This window comes from Colossoma macropomum, unplaced genomic scaffold (assembly GCF_904425465.1).
Source record: "Colossoma macropomum unplaced genomic scaffold, Colossoma_macropomum, whole genome shotgun sequence".
Taxonomy (NCBI): Eukaryota; Metazoa; Chordata; class Actinopteri; order Characiformes; family Serrasalmidae; genus Colossoma; species Colossoma macropomum.
The window spans coordinates 4458338-4476178 of record NW_023494788.1 but is presented as its reverse complement, the minus strand read 5'-3'; the positions used below and the strand labels follow the sequence as shown (position 1 = coordinate 4476178).

The following is a 17841-nucleotide window of genomic DNA, read 5'->3' as shown; positions in this document are numbered from 1 at the left end:
CCTACAATGGTCTCACTGCAGGTCCACACGGGTCAGTGGGTTCTGGTTCTGGATGAAAGCTATCATAAGAGATGGGCCCAAAGCACAGCTGCCGTCACAGCCAGACAGTGTTTATTTGGCTATGAGATGCTGCTGACAGCTAAAATGATGAGTAATTACCAAGCATGAGTGGGCAACGGACTGAGATGGAACAGAGCTGGAAAGAACCGAGGCTTGGTCGAGCCTGCTAAACATACCTTTGCACCAAACGCACAACAAACGCCTCACAGCGCTCACACACAAACAGAGGACCAAAACATATGTACAAATACATAGAGTCCATATACGTGCATCAATCCATCCAAAAACCAGGGTAAAAATCTCTGCCTAAGAAGTCATGGAAAGTTCTTCAGCAGCCATGAAGTCTTTCAGTATGACTTTCAACACAACCAAAGTTCCCTTTCTTCATATTGCATAAAGAACAGCAAATTTAAATATTCATGACTGCATCTTACTTTCATAAATGAGTAGGGGTGCATGAACATGCTGAAACATTTGAATATGCCTCAGCAGTGCAAACAGCATCAGGGTTAAACCACTTCCACTAGGCTCCGAAACACAAGCCGCTGCAGTAAATATCAAACAGTGCCCAGTCAATAACTACTCATGTTTGGCTCTGGAGAAAAAGACTGCAGGGCTCGGTGCTTCACTTAGGCCGGGATTAGGGCATCCTTTGAGCTAGGCCGAATCAATCTCCAGCCTTAATTACAGCTGACCTCATCACACAGCCACATAAGCCACAGTAGCTTCAATCTGAGTAGCTTGCTACCTGTAATCTCCATTATGACACCTAAGACAAGATAGAAGTCTAAAGCCCTACTGAGGCCGTATTAGTTTCATTGGAGGACGTTCAGTATTTGAAGTTATTACAGATGAGATCCATGATTTTACTCCAGTCTGTAAAATCTGCTGCAGTTTTTGTAGTTTTTAAAAACTGAAAGTAATAATATGAAGTGGATTTTTCTACTGTGAGTAGATGAACCTGAAGCTCTCTCAGTAATAGTGTTCCAATCCATCTTACATTAATGGAAGACCTGTTAAGACAGCCGTGTGGTGTGGTGTTGTCAGTGTTAGTCTTATAGCATAACACTATAAACAAACGTCTGGGCTATGAGCTTTTATTCTGGGCCATCTGTGGGAAATTAAACAGTGATTTAACAATTAAATCACAAAAAACAGAAATAATGATCGTTCGTACAAAAACTCAGAGAAAAATGCTTTATGAGAAACTTGGTTCTTTAGCTTCATATACCAAACCTGAAGTAGGAAACCTGGGTGAGATCTTAGACTCTGAGCTCTGTTTTATCCCACATGTAAACACAGTCACTAAAGTAGCTTACTGTCATTTGAGAAATATCACTAAAGTTCAGCCTTTTCTATCTCAGAGTGACGCAGAGAAACTTGTTCATGCATTTGTTACAGCAGAGTTGATCACTGTAATGATCTTCTTACTGGACTTCCTAAGAAAACAGTACATCCCTTACAACTCGTACAAAATGCAGCAGCACAGATCCTAACAAAAACAGAACAGAGAGATCAGATCACTCCCGTTTTAAAAGAACTGCACTGGCTACCTGCACCGTTCAGGATAGATTTTAAAGTTCTGCTATTAGTTTTTAAGGCTCAAAATGACCTTAAAGCACTGCTTACATCACAGAATGTCTGTCTGTTTATGTTCCTTCACGTGACCTTAGATCTGCAGATACTGACCTTCTGCAAACACCTTCTGTAAAATACAGAAAACATGGAGAGACTCTTTCAGTTATTCTGCTTCTGAACTGTGGAGCTCAATTCACCTTTTATTAGACAAAGCTCAGTGCTCACTTTTAAGAAGCATCTAAAAATGTGTCTCATTAACTTTAAATGAAAGCATTTAATTAAAGCTCTATGTTTCGTTGTGTTTTTTTTTATTTGGTCTGTGTCATTTTCTTATATGATTCTAAATTAATGCTTATAATTTCTTGTATTACTGTTTAGCTTTATCAACTGTCTGTGGAGCACTTTGAGCTGCCACCAGCATGAAAAGTGCTCTGTAAATAAAAATTATGATCATTATTATTATTATGGAACTTCTTCTTTTAAAGGGCCCAGATCCCACATTTTTGTAGTTTATTTTTTTCTTGTTAACATCCAGATTTTTTGTAACCAAAAACTTCTTTATATGACACTTTTACTGCTTCTTTTCATCCCTTATAATTAAACAGGTTGTTTTTGTTACTGCACCTTTAAGACTAATATATGTCCTGTATTGAGCAATGACTCATTCAAAAAGCAGCCCAAGCTTAAACATTTCTTATAACTTCAATGAGAATAGGTAGGGCTAAACTGCTGTGGAGGAGGATATGTGTAAAAAAAAGCATGACAAAAACAATTAACTGTTTTTGCAATGTACTTTCCATACACAAACTGTGTGGACTGGGGAGTGAATGATATGTTTTGAAACTTTTACAATATCTACAGGATATATCAAACTTTAAAGAAATATCGGAAAAATCTCCATGATATGGGCCCTTTAAGACTAACCCAATCTTCATAAGGCTGCTTATTTCTTGCAATGGAGTTCAAATGTTTTGTAATATTTCATAAAATTTAAAGATAATCCAAAAGATACAACTGAAGTTAGGAGCATCAGAATGTGTTTGAATATACTCACTTACAATGAAGGTCAATAAGGCCCATGATGAGAAATCTTCTATTAAAGGGCCCATATCATATATTTTCTTGGATATTATTCTTTTTTCTGTATGTCTGAGTGGGTTTATGTACCAAAACAGTTCATATTTACACAACAATTTTTCAGTCTCAGGTTGTTTGTCACTGTGCCTTTAAGACCGTTGTAAATGGCATCTGCTCTGATTGGATACCCTGTATTGAGCATTCACTCATTCAAAAAGCAGCCCAGGCTAAAACACTTCCTATTGGTGGGCTGAACTGCTATAGGTGGATGTGTGTAAATGTGTTGCTTTTTCGTGTCATACTGCATCAAAATCTTTATTTTAAACTCTTTATTTAATAAAAAGTTCTTTGTCATCTTTTGTTTTCTTCACTACATATTTACTACCACAAATGTATATTTACCCTCTTCAATCCCTCCTATAAAGGTTCAAATAAAGGTTGATTTAAGAAAAGTTAAGACAATTTCCATGATACAGGTCCTTTAATACTAAACTATTCTCCAAACAGCTGCTTATTTCTTGCAATAACGTCAGAATGTGTTTAATACAATCAAATACAATCAAAACAATGACCCAAGCTGACAATTAAAGACTGAACTGGACTGAACTCAGGGGTCTCAGAATGTGATGGGAATGTTCTGTGGTGGCACACATGCTATTCGCTTACAGACGCTTTGAACACCCTCACTTACGACAGAGGTCAATTCGGCCCATAATGGGCAGTACACAGGGCCGAGGCACGGCTGGGCTCTTCCTGCACACATACACACACAGACGCATGGGGTGTGTTCACCAGAGAGAGGGCAGGCGGAGTGGGCCCCCTCACTAAAGGCCGCCCAGTGCTCCCCCCTTAATGGTGCGCCAGGCCAGGGATGTACATTTATTGAAGGTCCTAATGGAGGGCTGGGGGGAGCGCTTTCCTCAGGCAAAAGGGGAGAGACACAGCCTATCACTTCATGTAAGAATAGTCCATGTGTGATAGACCTGACCTACATTTCTCTCTCTCTCTCTCTCTCCCCCTCCCTTGCTCTTTACAAACACTCTCTCGTTGGCTGGCCGCTGATGTAAGCTCTAAGGAAGCACTTCTTCAGACTCAACTATGGAAGAATACAAGTCTATAGAAGGAGCCTGTTATGATGCACATCATTAATGGTGCCATGTTCCACATAACTCCCCCACCCTTCCCCTTATATTTTCTGCTGCAGGACCTCTTTCCTGTATTTTTCAATCTTTAATCTGCAGATTTATGCCATAACTGTAAATGCAAGTAAACCAAATGCCTATATGGTCTATTAATATAGCTTTAAAAGCCTAATATGTAACATATATTGATGCCGCTTTAACATCAAAGTCACTTGACCTTTCCACAGGCCCACCAGTCAGATGAGGCCTTGGTGACTAATAACATCATGCAGCACTGTGTATCACCACCAAACAAGGGATGCTGCAAGGACCAGTCCAGAAGAAATTTAATGATTAAAAAAAGAGATTAATTTTGGCCCAAAACAGGTGCTCACCTATACCTTCTGAATATTTAAATTAGTAGGATGTAAACAAAGTCATTCAGAGAGGTTTGATGTGAAATGCTATATGGGCTAGCAGGGGTGCCCATACATTTGTGTCTTAAAATCTACTTTTTCCAGTGGTTAGGTCGTTGTGATTGACCTTTTAAAAAAAAAGAAAGCAAAGGCTGGCCTTATCCTTTTTAAAAACTTTGAAACTTTTTTAATGCACTTCAGTGGCATCGTCATAGTTTCTGTGTATAGTCTCTAAATGCCTCTCGACATTCCCCTTCTTTGGAAGTGCAATGGCTACTTGGCAAATCAAGTGGTTGCATTTGGAGTTTGACACGGTAAAAAAACAGTTTTCGGTTTCTTCCTGCTAGGTCCTGCACTCATTTTCTGAAAGAACCAGTGTAGGTTGCAAAAGGAAAATGCAAAAATGGGGCTTCACAAACTGGCAACCGATAAGTGAAAACTTTTTAGATTTTTAGGGAGGCAAACTCACAGCGGCGCTTTAGGCGGGCTGTGGCGTAGCTACGGAAACAAGCAGTAAATTAAAGAGACAGTGGCCACATTTCACGTCAGTCAAACGTTGACCTGCCTGCCGCCAGAAGCAGTAAGAAAGTGCTGAAATTTGACAGCCTGTTCGAATGAGGCACGATCTCGAGTTCATCGTTTCATACATTTTTCTGCAGTCATGTTGGTTTTATAATATACTTTTAAACAGTATATTATAAAACCAACATGACTGCAGAAAATTCCAATCTTTCGATCAGCAGTGTGTTTCTTATGGATTAAATTGGGACTGACTTCTGCACAAAAACAAGCAAGAAGAAATGGAAGCGTCGTTTGTAGGAGAAAGTACCTACCACGCAGCTGCAGGTCAAACTTCTTCCTGCTCTCCTCATTGCTTAACACCTTCCACGCCTGGTCCACATCTATGAACCTCTTCAGGTGCAGATCTGCCTCCTCCTCTGACAAGCCAGGCTTCTGTTTGTCTGGGTGAAACTAACAATCAAAACAAAGTGCCAGGTGAGCGACAAAAATAATCATTCACAGTGGATGCACACGGGTGCACAGTATCATCACAATATTAATACTGCAGAAAGTTACAACAAGCAAATGAACTCTAACGAGTCACAAACTTGTGTGACAATACTGTGTGCTGTGAGCATCCTCACTGATCACAGAGGATACATGTTAGCTAAATGGTCAGGGAGGACAGAACCTGAATCTGTGATGTGTGGGACCAAAACGGTGGATCAGTTGTATCCCAGCAACTGGAACTTTTTGGCAAACTTTTGGCACAGCACCCCTCAATGACCCCTCTGAAATATAAATGGGTTTAATGTGTTTATTTGGCTGTTCAGAAGTGGAATAGAAATTTGGGACGTCAGAATTTAAAAATACTGTCATCACTTTTAAATACAGCAGTATACCTTGTTACTATTGTGCCACCCATCTCTAATCCGGAAAAAACTGCAAAATGCATCATCACATCCGGCGCTCAGAGCTATTTATAGAGCAGTGGTTCATAACTCTAGTACTGTCACTGCCTGCTCTGCATATTTTGGCGTTTTCCTGCTTTAACCCACCTGATCCAACTAATCGGCTAATTAAGAAGCCCTTTCTGAGTCAAAGTGGGGGGAAAACACTAAAATGTGCAGCAGAGTTACACCAGAACGAGGGCCAGGAACCACTGCTGTAAATCACCTCATAATGTGCATTTACTCTGGACAACTGACCGCAGGAGGCAGAGAAGAGCAGACAGATACAAAAGGCAGAGAGAAATAAATAAAGAAAGAAAAATCACAGGACAGTATGTGCCCCGAGACGAGTGCAGCCTGGTCAAAAGGCCAGAGGCCAGCCCTCACCTCCAGCCAAAAACACTGCAGACATCATCTCCACTCTGCAACCCAAAATATGACAAATTGAGCCTATGCATTATGTCATGGCTTTGACTAAAAAGATTATGCAGCAGCAGCTAGCTCAGAGGAATGTTCTCTGACCAGCGTAGGGTGTTTTGATGCTCCTGTTGGTTTGGATATGCTCTTATAGCGGAGAGTGATTCGGCTCCTGAGGGCTGCGCAGTGGCCTTCCGTTAGCGCGGGTCGTGCTTCTGCGGGGCCATGCAGTTCCGTGCTGGCCCATGGGAGAATCAAAGAGGTTGAAGAGGGCAAATGGAAAACAGCTTAGATCCTTTCTACCAGGCATTCAAGCAGGCCGCTGATTGCGATCTGGCACTGGCGAACAGAGCATTGCGTGTGTGTGTGTTTGTGTTTTTGTATGCTCGCTGCAGTTCAGGAGCTGAAGCGCTGCCAAAGTCAGATAATGATGCATGGGGCGATACTGGACTACAATAACCAACAGTCCCGGGCTAGCCAATTACTGTCCGTGGCAATTATATTTTTAATTTTAAGTAACAGGAAGACTGACCGAATTCAACTAATCATTTCAAGCAATTACTTTTAAAACTAATTAAAATTTAAGGGCGGCTGTGTGTTCTAATGATTTTGTTTCCCCTTCTCCCCCATCTACCCACCCCTCCCCTTCCCTCTATGCCTCTTGTATTTTTGTTGTTGTTTTCACGCTCTTAAATGGACAAGCTGTCCGTTTGAATGGGACGAGAGGGAGGGAAAAGGACATCGACTTTAGCAACAAGCCAAAAATTAACTTCCTGATTGAGAGAATCATTAACAGGCTCTGTGCGGCGCCAAATCTGAAGCAGCATTTTGTATTGTGACTAAAGTGGAAGGTGGAGGGCTTGGCTGCCTCTGCCAAGTGCTGTCCCGCCTATTTCAAACTATTTCTCAATGATGGTGGTGTTACAGTTTAAAAGGGCAAAGATGTTACAAAAGAGGGCCCGGAGAAGAAAAGGTCGGAAAAAAATCCCTAAAACGTTCGCCATGGTCACGCAAGCCATGGACAGGCTTTGGGAGCAGAGCAGAAAGGAGAGAAGCTCCGGCGTCCCAGCACGGAGAACAGGCTGATGGATGGTAGAGGGGTCAAAGCATTTATCCATGACTGACCCCACGGCTCTGTGGTTTCTGAATCCTGTATGTCTCGCACTGCCCTTGCTGTGGGAGGCAGTCTTCATGAATGGGAAAGCTCCACTGCTCACCACAAACAACCACACGATGCTGGCTTTAGGGTTGAACTGATATCACAGTTCTAAAGCCATGCCCATAATCAATGCTTACATGTTGGTATTAGGGTTCAACCAATATGACCATTTTGTGGCCAGTGCTGACACCAATTTTAAAAGGTCCATACTCTACATTTTTGTTTTTTTTTTGCCTCCCAGAGGACTTATTTGTGTGGTTTTATGTACCAACAATTCAAATTTTTTACATGTCTGTTTTCCAACTGTTCATCTATTAAAATTAAACCAGCTGTTTTTGTTACTGTCCCTTCAAGACTGATATATGTAAATGATCTTCGTTCTGATTGGCTGCCCTGTACAGTGCTTCATTTAAAAATGTGTAGATGTGTTGGTTTTTATGACATCACAAAAAAAGTGAATTCAAAACAGGCTGTTTTGGCAGCTTTGTTTGTATATGTGGACTTCATGGACCGAGGAATGAACAGCACATTTTTAAAACTTTAACAACGATTATTTATATATACACCTATGTACTTACACTACTTTGTAAAACTGAGGAGGCTTTGGTGTTCCATAATATGGGCACTTTAAAGAGCTTAAAATTCTGATAACAAATAAAATTGTCTGATTTCATTTAATATTTATATTTTAGATTTAAAGTTTATCCTCCAACAGGTTCAGTTACACAACACTTTGTTGACTGATATGATCATAATGACCATGTCTTACCAAACCCTGTCCATTTTGCAAGCTATCACTGACCTGCTTATAAAGAAATGGCACTGTTCTATGAGATAGATAACTTTTAGTGGGCTGTGAATTGTGACGGGTTAGAATGTATTTAATTTGAACAGCGTTTAATAACATATACCACTTTTAAACAAGTACAATGTTCTTAGATATGGCTGAAGCAGATTTAATAAACTGCCAAAATGAAAACTAAGTATAGATACAACTTCTGAGATTTTTCTGCTGCCCCATTAACATCCTCGGTGGGAATCGGAGTTCTAGATCACTGAACACCTGCATGGATCATAGAAAAGTAAGTGCATAAACTGCTTGGTAACAAATATCAGCCTATTATGTTATTATCCTATTTTATTCACGTAATTTTTAATTGCTAGATTCTTCCTTCTCCCTTTCACCCTTATTGAGTGTACTTACTATATTTTGTAGCCTTTTTTAAATGCAGCACTGCTTTTTTGCTGGTGCATTTTATTCATTCCAACTTCAGAAAAACATATCATTTATCATGAAAATGTCTTGAAGTGTTGTGAGTCAGATTTATGCCGTATCACGCACCTGCCTTTAACATCCAAAATCTAGGTTCCTTATGTCAAACACAATCTTATTCCGGCCTGCAGAAGTGTTTCAATTTGCTATTACTATTAGCCCGTTTCACAATGCACTACACTACAGTCCCCAGCATGCACCGCAACGTAACGTGCGCTCCAACTGTCCTACCCCAACAACAATCTATGGGACAGTGGTTTCACCTCAGTTCTAAACAGTTCTGCACAATTCCACACCAGTCATATCACCAAACACACTAGCTGAGTTTCAGCTGCAGTTCAACCAATACACTATATTATATACATTACATACATATCGCTGTTGTCTGAAGAAAACCTCATATCTCCATTTTTGTCATTTTTCAGTTTTTAATTTGAATATGCCTGTTGTCCTTTACATTGTATGTACATTTCATGATGAATGGACTAAAAGAAATGACCCAAAATCACTTGGAAAAAAGTCTGGTTCCATTGACTTACATTAAAAGTAAAGCAGGTTTTTTCCTTCTCTTGTAAAGTTACCATTCTGGAGATACAATGTTTTCTTCCGGCAACAGCAATACAATATATACAATATACACTTAACGTTTATTCAGCAGCTCAGAAATTAAGCCCAAGTATTAATGAACTTGCAGCAAAGAAAAGATTCCAGGTGTCTAGTTCAAGCAAATAGGTAGGTTTAAAAGACTGAGCTCCTGGGGACATTTATATTTAGAATATTTCAAGTATTCATGTAATATTTGAAGGTCTACTACAAGTGTCTAGATTTTACTTTTGAAGTTTTTGCGAATTTTGAATAAACAATGGTCAGCTCGGATTATAGCGCAAAAAAAAACCAAACAAAACAAAAACAGGTGTTCTGTGGCCCACGGATTTGTTGAGATTTTATAAAATGGCCCTTTTACTGGTTGAGTTTGACACCCCTGATCTAAATTATTATAAATCAAACCATAAAATGTTCATTAAATTATATGTGGTTTGTTATGGCTGCAAAGCGGTTTCACATTTATTAGTGATTTTAAAAAAAAAAAGATTAAATAAAAATAAAAATAAAACCTTGCAGGGTCACTTCTGTTGTGGTCCAGAGCTCATTACTCACCAATTGGGCCCTAAATAAAAGTCATACTTAACCGATATCAATACTATGACTAAGCAATTATCTGACCGCACGATCAGACGTAATACGGACGTTGCCCTAATTAACAGCATCCACCTATTTGGACAGTTATTGGTCAGCTGCTTAAAGGGACACTCTCTGTCTTTGATATATGCTTCAACAGGCAGTGATCTTTTGAAGTAGAAGTGCATTGAACGAAGAAGAATTCACATCCTGAGTTAAAAGTTTCCGTCTTTGCCTTTTTTCAAAGCTCTTCTTAATTAAAGCTACAGGAATAGTCGAACCTCAAACACCTTTGATTCTGCTGATACACAGAGTCCCTGCAGAGAGGATTACACTGACTTGTGTGTGGGAACCTGCTTACACATCACAGATCCGGAGTGGGAGCAGACAGAGAGCCACTGACCAGTCTACAGTACAAGCGAGAGGAAGAGTTTAAATGAAAGCTCTGATTCTGACATTACCTTTATGTTATATGCAAGCAATAAAGGATACTTCAGCATTTTTAACCTTACTTGTATCAGCCGTATGGTCAATTACCATGGAAAAGAATTTCTCTGTTTCTCTGTGTTTAGAAAAGAAGAGAAAACTCATGACTTGGAACATACTTTTAACCAAAGCCAGTGGGCAGTTGGATTTCGTTAGTAAGCAATTATGCACAGCATTTTTATGGTATTTGTAAATTTATAATTTTTTTTAAACCTGCATAATTATTTTTCTCAGAGACAGGATTAGTCTCCCAGAGGGAAGAATGTTGGTAATACATTATGTAGGAAGTCTCACAGGGATACTGGAACTACACCCATACTGTTAAGCCTTCAACATACTCCAAACGAAAATGACATTTCAAAGCAAAGCGATGCCTTCTGGGGCAAAACAGTGTGATAGTTTTAGTTCATTTGGTGTGGTATGGCATAAATGAACAGCATCATTTATAATAATAATAATAATTTTTATTTATATAGCACTTTTCATGCCGGTGGCAGCTCCAAGTGCTTTACAGACAGGTAATAAAGTTGAACAGTAATACAAGAAATCATAAGCATTAATTTAGAATCACATAAGAAAATGACACAGATCAAATTAAAAGATAAATACCTCTAGACGTAGAGTTTTAATTAAATGCTAAGTTGAAGAGACACGTTTTTAGATGCTTCTTAAAAGTGAGCACTGAGCTTGACTGTCTAATAAAAGATGAATTGAGCTCCACAGTTCAGAAGCAGAATAACAAAGAGTTTCTCCATGTTTTCTGTATTTTACTGAAGGTGTTCAGAAGGTCGGTATCTGCAGATCTAAGATCATAAACAGACAGACATTCTGTGATGTAAGCAGTGCTTTAAGATCATTTAGAGCCTTAAAAACTAATAGCAGAACTTTAAAATCTATCCTGAACGGTGCAGGTAGCCAGTGCAGTTCTTTTAAAACGGGAGTGATCTGATCTCTCTGTTTTGTCTTTGTTAGGATCTGTGCTGCTGCATTTTGTACGAGTTGTAAGGGATGTACTGTTTTCTTAGGAAGTCCAGTAAGAAGATCATTACAGTGATCAACTCTGCTGTAACAAATGCATGAACAAGTTTCACTGCATGGCGATAGAAAAGGCCGAACTCCAGTGACATTTCTCAAATGACAGTAAGCTACTTTAGTGACTGTGCTTACATGCAGTATAAAACAGAGCTCAGAGTCTAAGACCCAGATTGTGAGACCTCCATCTGACTGACCTGACTGTGGTTGATCCACATAGTATCACACGGTTTCTTACATCACTGCACTGAGCTTCCTGCAGTGCTTAGACATACAGAGAGTTCTTTATAATTATATTTACAGCAGTGTGTTCAGCAGTAGTTTGATTCATTGAATTTAGCAACTAGCCAATAGCATCTATTAAACGTTATACATGGATGTATAGTCTAACTATACTGATGTATCACAATTATTGCCCATAGTAATCAACGATGTGACACAGATGTAGAAATTAGGTTGGAAAACTGTAATATTCCTTTAATCCAAGCAACACAGAGAAAAAAGGGACCCACAGCAATATCTGAAGTTAACAGAAAATCAGGATTTGATATGTAGTTAGTATGTATCTAGTTAAATGCAGCCAAGCAAGCTCTCCCACTGTTCCAGTGGTTCCCAACCCTGGTCTTGAAGTACCCCCTGTTTTGCACATTTTAGTGTTTTCTCTTCTCCTGACACCCCAGATCCAACTATCTAATTAAAAAGCCCTTCCTGAGCTGAAGTGAGTGAATTAGAGCACTAAAACATGCAAGACAGGGGGTTCTCCAGGACCAGGGTTGAGAACCTGTGGATGAGGCCTTCAGTACCTGGAGAGAAGGCCTTGAACATTAGATTAATTATCACCATACATTTTGGTTTATAATGAATTGCACCAATTTTGTGAGAAAAAAAGGTCACTCTGGGCCTCTTAACCGAGTGTGAATACGAGCCGTAGTCTAACTAGGTTTCAGTCAGTTGTCAGAAATGAAAAACAGTGGTGGCAGCTCTACATCAGGACTGTTTACTGAACGAGTCACAGTAAAATTGCAACATTTTTTGACTGATTTTTGATATTTATGGCCCAAAATGAAGGCTAGCTCTAATACTTACAGTTCACTATTGGTGATGACAGGTAAAACTAATGGTAAGTGATCACAAATTTCAGTTTTAGCAGCATCAGGAGCTCCTTTCCCACTTCGTCACTGTAAAACAAACAACTGCGCACTTTCCACAGGCTGGGAGGAATCTCCTGCTCTTTCGCATAAAGCACAGACTCGGACCATCTTTACATAACATGGCACAAGTTACATAATCATAAAGAAAAAAAATCGACACTAATGAGTAGCCTATTTTGAATAACACAAGACACTTCAGAATGTAGCTGCTATTACATAAAGACATCTTTCCAGCCAAAGCAAAGCGCTTGTCACACCCACTAAGCGAACAAGATACTGAGACAAAAAGCCATCCGTGTCAAAGAGCGCTAACAGTGGGAACCATCAAAACAAGCCTAGCGGCGTATCCTTCTTATAGCTCCTGGAGGAACTAGAGACAGGCTGAAAGTGCCCGACTCTCCCCACAGCATGAGCATCCCCTGCAGTGCAAAGAAGTGACTCTGCTCCCCTCGGTCTGAAGCACAAAGCCACGGGCCCACAGGTGTGAACTGAGGCAAAGCCTTCACAAACACCCTCTGTTGTTGTATCACAAACATCTCCCTGGGTGCTTAATGTCCAGTATGTGAGTGGACAGGTCAACTGCCACTGATCTCATGCAGCTGCAGCAGTTTGATGATGATTATTTGATTTTTTTCATTTGTAAAAATGCATTAACATGAAGGTGGTGATTAATAAACTATATTGCTTTTAGAGATGCACCAATATAGAATTTCTGAGCCTGATATGATAATGGATAACTAGCACTTTATTATGGCTGATACCAATATCATAAACCGCTAATTTAAATTAATAAAATAACTTAATCCATTATTTTAATATTTTACATTACTTTACATACATATTTCTCATTATTTAGGAGAGACTCTGATCCAAAGCCATTCAATAGATATAAGGCCAGTAGGTTTAGCTAAGTCATATAAATCTGTACAGATTAACTTTGCATAAAACAGTGGAATACCTGACCAAGCCATCAGTCATGTGTTATCAAGGTTATTTCACTACAGATGGAACTCCTGATGGAAGACGAACTTGGCTTTACATTTAGTAAAATAGCTAAATTAACTATGAAAACACATAACTAAACAGAGATTTTAAAATGTTTATATACTGTACTTAAATACATCAGCAGAAATGCTGTCACTCATCTGTCTCTGTATCTGAAATAGGCTAATTTAACTGCTAGATCTGAACAGCCTTGAGTGTGTTTGCCTTTTTGGAGCTAGGCATGCATCGATACCAATACCGGCCCGACACCATGCTCCTTTACTCGTAATCAACCTCATAAAAAGGCACCGATACTAACTTCTAATACTATCTGATACCATGTGATGTAAGCTTAGTGTACACTGCCACACTAATGAACAAACAACTCAACCTGGAAGTGATCAAGGGTCTGCTCACACAATGTTACTGATGCCGTGGAGGTTGGACACAAAGTCACTGGTCACTTTAAACATTCCGCCTTGGCATGCCCCCACCAGGTACACTGTGCGATTTCAGCCTGTTTTCAAAACACACATAAACACAATCATAACCACTTTCCTAACATGGGTGGAGACAAGCAGGCTAGCGAAACAAGCCGAAAAAGTCGACATCTGCGTAACTAAACTCTGTATAAGCCAACTTTAGACTGTTTGATCGAAAAGAACTGCGAAGAATAAACATTAATACAGTGATTTTTTTTTTATTGTTCTTGTAAAATAGGTTGTAGAGAGGCCGTATTGTCCAACCATGAACATCATCACCTGGTTTAGCTTCCAGTGTTAGCAAAGCTCCTGTAGTTTCTCAAAGTGTTGGCTCAACACTTAGTGTGCAGCATGTTATTTTGAATCAATTAGCTTTATTTGAAATTGTTCATAAACAGAGCTGTCTTTGGCTGCTGAGACTGCATTTCACGTAGCATGGACCAAGGATCAAAACTATGAAATGTACTTTATTTACAGCTGTATGGAAGTGCTTTACCGATGCGAAACAAAACTCACTCTTCTCCACTGCAGCAATACTCGATTCAAGGTAAATAACCTAACACAGCTCACGAATGCACGTCATTTAAAATCAGCTTGGTTTTAATGAATTATTTTAAGGTAAACTGCACTAATTTACACTAACAATCACTTAATTCTAAGTCGGTTACTGAGTATGATATCGTAACCAGTATTGGGAAGTACTAAAAACATGTACTTGTACTTGGTTTGGAAAAAAAATGGTATCGCTGGATCCCTAGAACATTCATTATAAACATATATATATATTTTTTTAAATGTTACACTTTTTTTTTCTAAGTCAAATATGCCAGTTTAAAAAAAGAAATATCAAGCCAAGTAAAACAATTTGTGACAAAAGTTGTTTTTCTGCACGATTTATGTCAGTAAGTGACATTATGTGCCTTCAGAGGCTGTTACAAGGGAAACCAGAGCGATAGCAGAGGGCACTGTGGGGTCTAGAAAAAGGGAAATTCCCATCATGAGTGTCTACATGTGCTTCACTGTATGCACAAGATAAAAATAGAATGCCAAGCCAAAATTTCAATATCAGACCGATAATAATAATAATAATAACTGAGTTTTTACATTTATTTGTATATCAGCTGCAGATATAACATGCAACACTAATGTTTTTTGTGGTGAAATCTAAACTTCCATGATGCACTGAAACGTTTCAAATCACTGTAAGCGAATCTGATCACTGCGAGGTCACAGACTTACACATTTCTTTTTTCTGTTTTTATGTATTGTGTATTTTTCACCTTGTTTAGTATTAATATGTCAATATTTACCGATTTGAAGAGTAAATTTTCATTCTCTTTTTGTTAATGTTGGATGTTCATTATTATTCAAATGTTTGACATTATTATAATTATAATTGTTATTTAATAACAACATACAATGTAGACTGTAATGCTATAAACTAGCCAACAAAATATAAACCAATGGTTTATTTCATATTCAAGGTATTTTGGGAATGACAGTAAAAATTATTAAATAATAAACTGTAATTATCTACTTATAGTAATTTCTTGTCACAAACTTATAGACAGCTATTTCATAAAGTGAGATTCAGTCATGGAATATGAGGAATTTATATATCATAACTTTTTAATTATGTTTATTAATATTAATTTCAGTCAAATACATTTCAGTTACATTTACTATGGAACGTTTCTTAATTCATACAGCTTCCTACAAATAATTTGAAAGCTATAAAATATTAGCCTCAAGAATTTTTATACATGTATCTGCATATATAACAAAATTGGTTGTATATTAATAAAAACACTGATTCCAAGTTTTTAAATAGTAAACTGTAAATGATGAAAAAAATATCAGTGCAATATTAAATTTGCCCTATTAGAAGTCAGTTCAAGTACTAATAATGCTGGAATACATTATGAATGATGAATTTAAAGAAACAGATTTCACTCATGTATTTAAAGTGCAGGCTTATTATTCTGTTATTAATATTAACACTTATTATTTAGTAACTACTGCAAATTATTCAGTAAATGCTATGAAACTAATGTATAACTTCTGTAGTAATGAGAGCAGGGAATTGAAGTGTGGTCCCACATGTGTGGATCCTCAGAGTTTAAGAGGTTAAATAAGTCAGACATGGACTTATATCAGATCAGCAGCACATCGTTGGCCTCACTGTGGTGATTTTCCCACGTTTCCCCTCAGTGTTGCTTCATACCTTGACACAGCCAAGGTGCTCTCAATAAATACAAACTCGAGCGAGAGGCAGCGTCTGTGCTGAAGTGTTTCACTCTCTCTCTCTCTCTCTCTCTCTCTCTCTCTCTCTCCCCACCCCTCCCTCCCTGCTTCCTCTCTGGAGTTACACGCTTTAATTGCTGTCTCTTTGCACGCGTTGTAAAATATTCATTTACCGGGGCTAATGGAGCTTGGAGAGCAGAAACACAATATAAAGGGCCGGCCAATTTGGAGCGCCGGCCGGCTCTGGCCATACATCAGGCAGCCATGGGTTTTCGCGGTGGCTGCGCACGCCTGGGGGACACACCCACACAAGCTCTGCGGGCCTGCAGCGTCTGCACCCCGGCCCAACAGCGCAGGAGCAGGGGCCACTGCAACGGCCAGCAGCATCACACTACTGCCACCTAATGTCAGCCCCTCCCACACTGCACACAAACACATAGCTCAGGACTAAACCCTGCTCCACAATTCCACTGGAATACATACTTATTCAGTGCTTTCCACAGATTATAAATATACAGTCATATGCAAAAGTTTCAATATGATCAGTCAAATTAAAATAAGTTAATACGTCCTCTACAGGGAACAAACTAAATATGCATTTTTCTGCAAATTGTAGTCCACAATTTTTATTTGCTGAGTTTAACATACTGGAAAAATTATTAGAAATATGCCATAAGCACAGCTCACATTTTATGTTTATTCCACCCAATATGTTAAACTTTGCAAATAAACAGTAATTGTGTACTAATATGTGCAGAAGTGTGTTCTTGGTAGAAGGTGTGTTACCTTATTTCCACTTAGATAATCAACATGTTATTTGACCAGGGGTGCCCAAACTTTTGCACACAGCTGTTTACTCTGGTGCTGATGCCAACGCAGGGTAGCTCATTTACATCCATGTAAATACATCAGTTACATGCAAATATTAATAGCAAAAGGACTTTTATTTATAAATCTACTGCTGTTTATCTGCACATCAGGTTTTCCTTGGTTTAATAAAAAAACAGTAACACGTACTCTGACTAATTTGAGTAACCATCGCCGCCTTTTCAACTGTTATCTTGTAACAATGCGTCCTTGGCAATAGGGCTGGGCAATATGACAATATATATTGTTATCGTGATAAATTATGCCATAGTATGCTTTTATGAGCATATAGTGGATATCAACAGTACTTAAAAAATACATCACAACTGCATGCTTGATTACAAAGAGAACATAATTAGTCCAATTTAGTTGGATTTAGTGTAGCACAGTGTGTGAAATTAATACAAATCATTGTATTTGTAGTTCGTGGTAGTATTTTTAAAAGTAGTACTTTGTCCACTCAATTTATGAATGACAAAAAAAAAAAGTGACATACTGTACAACATACCAACTTACTACTACATTTTTGCCATGTCGCCCAGCTCTATTACCGTATTCAGGCACTCCTGTTTCATAGCAGCAAATACAAATATAATATATTTACTTGCAAAACTAAATATAAATGCATAAATATAACTAAATATAAATGTTTCAGTAACCAGGAAGCGTGCTGGACTCATTCTGTCCAACTAACAGAAAGATAATTCTAGTCAGGACAGCTTTGCTAGTCACTCTGCAGTAGCTAGTTAACATATGCAAGCACTGTATTGATCCTGGTACAGTATTCCAACAAGCTAATTGTTAACCTGCACTATTAGGGTACTCATAACAGCCAAACTAATACAGCAAGTCCAACGACTAGCA

General features: G+C 38.6%; 1 protein-coding gene across 5 annotated transcripts in view; it reads right to left on the bottom strand.

Annotated features, from left to right (window-relative positions):
- The window catches only part of dnajc24 (DnaJ (Hsp40) homolog, subfamily C, member 24), a 47179-nt gene that overhangs the window by 21115 nt on the left and 8223 nt on the right, over window positions 1-17841 (bottom strand). For all 5 annotated transcript variants that reach the window (XR_005007130.1, XM_036568105.1, XM_036568104.1 and 2 more), the window contains exon 3: window positions 5086-5224. Coding sequence is in view for 4 of the 5 variants with exons in the window: in XM_036568105.1 (XP_036423998.1) it covers window positions 5086-5224 (139 nt within the window). In the remaining variant the exon portion in view is untranslated. The remainder of the gene's footprint in view (window positions 1-5085; window positions 5225-17841) is intronic.